Source organism: Octopus bimaculoides, chromosome 8 (assembly GCF_001194135.2).
Source record: "Octopus bimaculoides isolate UCB-OBI-ISO-001 chromosome 8, ASM119413v2, whole genome shotgun sequence".
Taxonomy (NCBI): Eukaryota; Metazoa; Mollusca; class Cephalopoda; order Octopoda; family Octopodidae; genus Octopus; species Octopus bimaculoides.
In genome coordinates, this window is record NC_068988.1 from 73,289,780 (window position 1) to 73,295,484 (window position 5,705).

At 37.5% G+C, this 5,705-nt stretch overlaps 1 protein-coding gene across 2 annotated transcripts in view; it reads left to right on the top strand.

The window, feature by feature from the left end:
- LOC106869066 (Krueppel-like factor 6) overlaps positions 1-5,699 on the top strand; it is a 91,411-nt gene extending 85,712 nt beyond the window's left edge. For both annotated transcript variants that reach the window (XM_014914584.2, XM_052970172.1), the window contains exon 3: positions 5,261-5,699. In XM_014914584.2, the coding sequence (XP_014770070.1) occupies positions 5,261-5,448 (188 nt within the window). In that variant the 3' untranslated portion in view covers positions 5,449-5,699. The remainder of the gene's footprint in view (positions 1-5,260) is intronic.
- The last annotated feature ends 6 nt before the right edge of the window (positions 5,700-5,705 follow it).

Here is a 5,705-nt window from a genome sequence, read left to right on the forward strand (position 1 = left end):
CCTCCCTCCCTCCCTCCCCCCTCTCTCTCTTAGAAACCCATGTATCTCCTTTACTGCAAGACACTTATTCCTGTGCTGCTACACTCTTAGCATGTGAGTGTAGGCTCTATCCAATTTTCTTTCCAATTTTGAGGTAAGAGTTCATGCTGAGCAGTCATACAATGGAACAGAGGTAGCAGTTGCTTTGAAGAGTCTGTAAGTCTAGATTTCCACACTAGAGATAACTTGTTGATGCCACCTAAGGCTTTATCAATGCATGTGTTTAATTTGCTTTCACAGCTAGAGATTTTACTACCTAACATAAGTAAATTCTTCTACACAGTTGAAAGGTGTGTCAGATACTGCTTTGATTTAAGCTTATGTATTCTGTTTTGTCTGAGTTCACGTAGAAACTGATACTTTTGGCTGAATGTTCAAAACTATGGAGAAGGGTTTCTGCTTGGCTTATTAGATTGGAGAATAGCACTAAATCATCAACATAATCTGCATCTGTGGTTTCTGTGGAAGAATATCTATTACTCTTTCAAGAATTTAGTGCAAATCCATTATAGCTAATGGTATCAGCAGAATTCCTGAGAATGTAATCCAAGCAAATGACAAAGATATAAGGTGCTAAAGTGTCATCATGTAGCACTCCAGCAACAATTTCAAAGAAGCATGTATCACCCTCTAGGAATTGTACCATTGAATATATGGTTAGGCTACATCGGACATCCCAAACATACATATTGGAGACCACAGACTACAGGAGATGGAGAAGTTTACCTATCTTGGCTCTACTGTCACCTACAACCTATCCCTTGATGCCGAGCTTAATATACACATTGGCAAGGCAGCTGCTGTGATGGTCCAACTCTACAAACGGGCATGGGACAACATCAAGCTGACCAAGACCACAAAAATGGTTTTTACTGTTTCATTTGGTACACCATAAGTTAGTTGTATTTCTTCCATTTTACCTCTGTGAATCAAATCAAAGGCTTTAGAGTAGTCAACAAATAACAGAACAGCATTTAGATTTTTAGTTTTCACACCTTCAAGAATTCTGCAAACAGTTAAGATTTAGCCAGTAGTCTTCTTCAAAAGCCATTTTGATTTTTTCTTAATACTTTTTCAATTTCTAGATGTATATGTGATTAAGTAGCATAGAGTTATAAAATTTTGCAGCTATTATTATAAGCGTTATTCCTCTGTAAGTATTTTACTACACCAGGATCTCTTTTTGGGGGGAAAGGGTTCACTTTTTTCTTATCTCTTGCTTTTTTTCCTATGGAACATACTTTCTTTTTTATTGGATTATGTTCTTCTGCTGCCTTTTTTCTATGCTTTAATGAAAATTTTGTATCTTGCATTCAGTGTTATTTCACTGAATATTTGAAAGTGAGAGAGCTAAAGCTGTTTCTCACTAACATGGTATATCATTTGCAAATGTCCAGATTCCTAAGAGCAGCCAAAATCATAATTTTTGCAGTTGCTCTCTGGATTTTATTTTTTTGAAGGCTTATTTTTTTGAAGGCTTTTGAAGGCTTATTTTTTTGAAGGCTTTTTGAATCTCATCTGCAAGCATTTTATGTTCAGAGGTGAAACTATGGCAAGCATTTTAAGCCTCATAATTTATAACTATTAATCCATTTACTGTTTATAAGAATCTAGCAGTGCTTTAGTACCATTTGGATTATTATATGTTAGGAGCTTTCCTTTTCTTTTCTGAAATTTTGTGTTTAGGCAAATGAGTCCATACTGTTTTATCTATTCATCTAAGGAATTTCCATTTCTATTTTTAAGTGGATGAGGTGTGTATCTGTACATAAGATCTTCCAAGGTGTGCATTCATATCTTCATTGCCTATTTTGAGATTATGTTTGAACATGTCTCTAGTTATATTTGAAAGGCCACCATAAAATTCTTCATTGAGTAAGGCTGTAATGTGAAATGATTGTGAGTTTTGGATTACCATTAAATATTGCTACTATAATTCTAGGGTTAACTTTTTCAATACAGTTTAAAGCTTTCATTGTGTGAGGACTTAATAACATTCCTATATCTCCGGTTGTTGAATTGATTGAATTCTTCCATGATGCTGCTGAAACCATAGTCCATCCTTTTCCATACTCTTGATACTTGAGATCAAAATCTTCATGATATATGCAATGCTCTTGAATACAGATAATGTCAATATTTTGAGAGGCTGCTAGTGATGTAAGTTCAGGTAGATGATGTAAGTTGCTGAGAGCTCAAGCATGAAAAGTGGAAATGTCAACTGTTTGTTTACATCTAAGATTTTGTGGGGGGGGGGGGTTGACTCCATAGCTGACTTTTTGGACACCAAGGCTGGAGTTGAAACCTCAACAGAATGCACTCCTTGTTTACCCATGCGACAAGTGATGCAGTATGAATTTGAATTGGGAACTTGAGTCATAATGAATCATTCTTTAACTGATTATACAACCATGGTGTGTTCCAGTAACTCTCTTGATAGAGCTTGGTGATCCTGACTGTTGATCTAGGATTCCTCTACTCAGCAGCAATGTGAGAAATACTATTGGCTCAGATGAGTGCTTTTGCTGCCTTTTTACACTAGCTACCTGCACACTAAATTTGTTGCTAAACTTACTGTTGATTTTCACTTTACTGACAGTAGCCTTGTCTATGATTTGAATGGCTCTCAGCTGCTACTCGTCTATTCCTAGCTCCTGCCGTGACCATTAGATGAGGGAGTAAGAAATCCAGTAAAATGCTTCCTCCATATCAACAAATACCAAGTACAACGGTTTACTGTTTGCTAAATGCTTCTCCTGCAGTTACCTTGCTATGAAGACAGCACCACTAGTGCTTCACTCTGGCACAAAACTGCATCTCATCTAGGTTAACACTCTTCTTAATTAGTTGAGTTATGACACTTCCTGTAACTGTCATGACCTGATTCAATAATATGATACCTCTGTAATTATTTCTGTTTAAAGCATTCCCTTTACCTTTGTTGCAGTTGACTTTGACACTACTCCATCAGTCATTGGGTATGACCCCTTCCTGAATGATCTGATTAACTATATGGGTGATTAGGCTGCACCCCACTCTGCCAGATATTTTAAGCATCTCAGTGGTATTCCTGATGGGCCACTGGCTTTCCCTGTTTTCATATTCTTAATTACTTTAACTACCACGTAGCTGTCAACTCTGATAGTTGGTCCTTCTTTTGGGTCCACATTAGGAAGACTATCCCTTTCCCATGCATTCTCCACATTTAGCAGCCTCACACAGTGACACTTCCAAGCCTGTCAGACTTCTGTCCTACAACATGATTTTCTCAGAAAACACTGTCTGACAATCTGGTACACCTCATGCCTCTGGTCCTCATGCTGCAGAACGTTGACAAACTTCTTCCTTCCTACTTCTCCTCTAGCTAAATATACCTGTTATCTAGTTCCTCTTATAGCTACCCAGTATAGTTCTCTGCTACTCCCACTCTTCCAATGTTTCTATGCCTATTTCTTTGTTCTTATGGCTGTCTTCTTCACTATTCCACCACCATGTTTAGTTGGAACCTTGCACCAGTCACAAATTTAGTCTATGGTCCTTAGTAGGTTATCTTGAAGTAACTTCCAGTTATCCTCCATGTTATATGCCTTTATCTTCTCTTCTTTCTCATCAAATGCCTCAATTAGGATATCTCTAAATTTTAGACTATTCAAAGGATCCTTAAGATTCCAAATCTTCCTTTTCTAGACTGGTTTGCTTCATGAAGTACTTCTAGCCTGAAGTTTGAAGTTACTAATGACTAACCTATGTTGAGAGTACATTCTTCACCTGGGAAGACCTATGCATTTAAGAGCAACTGTATATCCCACTTTCTGGTGAGAACATTGTTGATCCAGATTGATAGGTGATCAGGAGATTGGTTGGTTTCTTGGATTTAGTATTACAGCTCATTAAGTCATTTGCATCAAACAACTTCAATAGCCTTGATCCCTCCTCATTTCATGAACCATCTCCTCTACCACCATGCACATTGTGAAAACCATCAGGATTCTGCTTTACATGTGCATTGGAGTCACCAGTTACAAAGATTAGGTGACTATCATTTGTCACTGAGGTAGTTTGCAAAAGGGTATCATAAAATCACTCCTTTAATTCATCTGGTAGTCCTGTTTGAGGAGCACAGACAGAAATAATAGTTGTTGTTCTACTTTGCAAAACTAACCGAAGCATAAGTATCCTGTCACACACTCTAATTACCACAATCACCTTATCTACTTATTTCTCAGCTAAAAGTATGGCCACACCTATCTCATCACTATTGCCCTCCCAGAAGAGTTTATACCAATGTGTTTTGCCCAGGAGGAACTTGGCTGAGGCTCCCCTTCACCTTACTTTTTGAATGCAACACACATCTACATGCTCCCATTCTGGCATTTCAACTATCTCACCAGATCTATCTTTCAATGTGCCTACATTGACTGTGCCAACTCTAAGGTTGCAGATGGGGTGGAAAGACTGATCAGGGTGGTGGGGGATGGTATTCAGCACATGAAAAGGAGAAGGATTTCACAGGCATAACAGTTAAACAAGCAGATACTGGATACTATTGCTCAATTCCTCAAATATGCAGGGCCAACTAGAGACAAGGGGCTGGAATAGAGGAGACGGAGTAATAGGAAAAAAAAGAGGCAGGTCTTATGTAAGTCAAGCATTTCTATGGTGGTTGCGGGTGGGAGTGAGAAGCAGGGTGAAAAGATAGTGACAAGAGTAGATAAATCTTTGAGAAAATGTATCAACATACACATTCATATTGTGAAAGTCACGTTAATTGATTGGTAATTTTCCTTTTCCAATGTATGTGTCACAGGCACAACCCTATTTGCTTCCCAACCATATAGTTTCCAGCTCAGTTCTACTGCTTGCACGTGTATGTGCATGCATGTGTATGCATTTGTGTCTCCTTGTCTTGATGTCATTTGACAGTTGAAAATGAGTTATACTGTTATAAAATAGTGTGTTTCATTTCCATTATTCTGCAAAATCATGTCTGGCCATAGGAATGATGATGATGATATATATGCATTTATTGTATTTGTAAAATTTTTCTATAGCCAAGAACTTACTGCACTACTGTTAATCAAACTGTCTGGCTGCTTGTGTTCTGTCAACTTAATATATTATCCAAAAAATTAATTTTCAGAAATGTTAAAAAATTTTCTAACAGCATATTCTAGTAATTTGAAATATAAACAAAACATCATCTGATTGTTTTCTTTTGCAGGGGAGAAGCCATACAAGTGTTCATGGATGGGATGTGAATGGAGATTCGCCCGGTCTGATGAGCTCACGCGGCATTACCGCAAACACACTGGTGCTAAACCTTTTCAATGCAAGTACTGTGACCGTTGCTTTTCGCGATCTGATCATTTGGCATTACATATGAAGAGACATCCACCTGCTGAACTTTGACCCCAGCACTAGCAATAATTTTATTATATCCACTCAAAACATCATCATTTTGCCGACTGCTGCAATTTACTTGGGTGTCAGCAATTTGGCTTCTAACACATCTGTGATATTTTTTCTTCTAGTATAGCTGTATTTACTTTTTATTATCAAATCAATTGTTTATAGATGTGTGCACACACAAGCACAATAATATGCATACCTTATCCTCCTTCCATCTCTCTGTACGTTTATATATGTATATATATATATATATATAT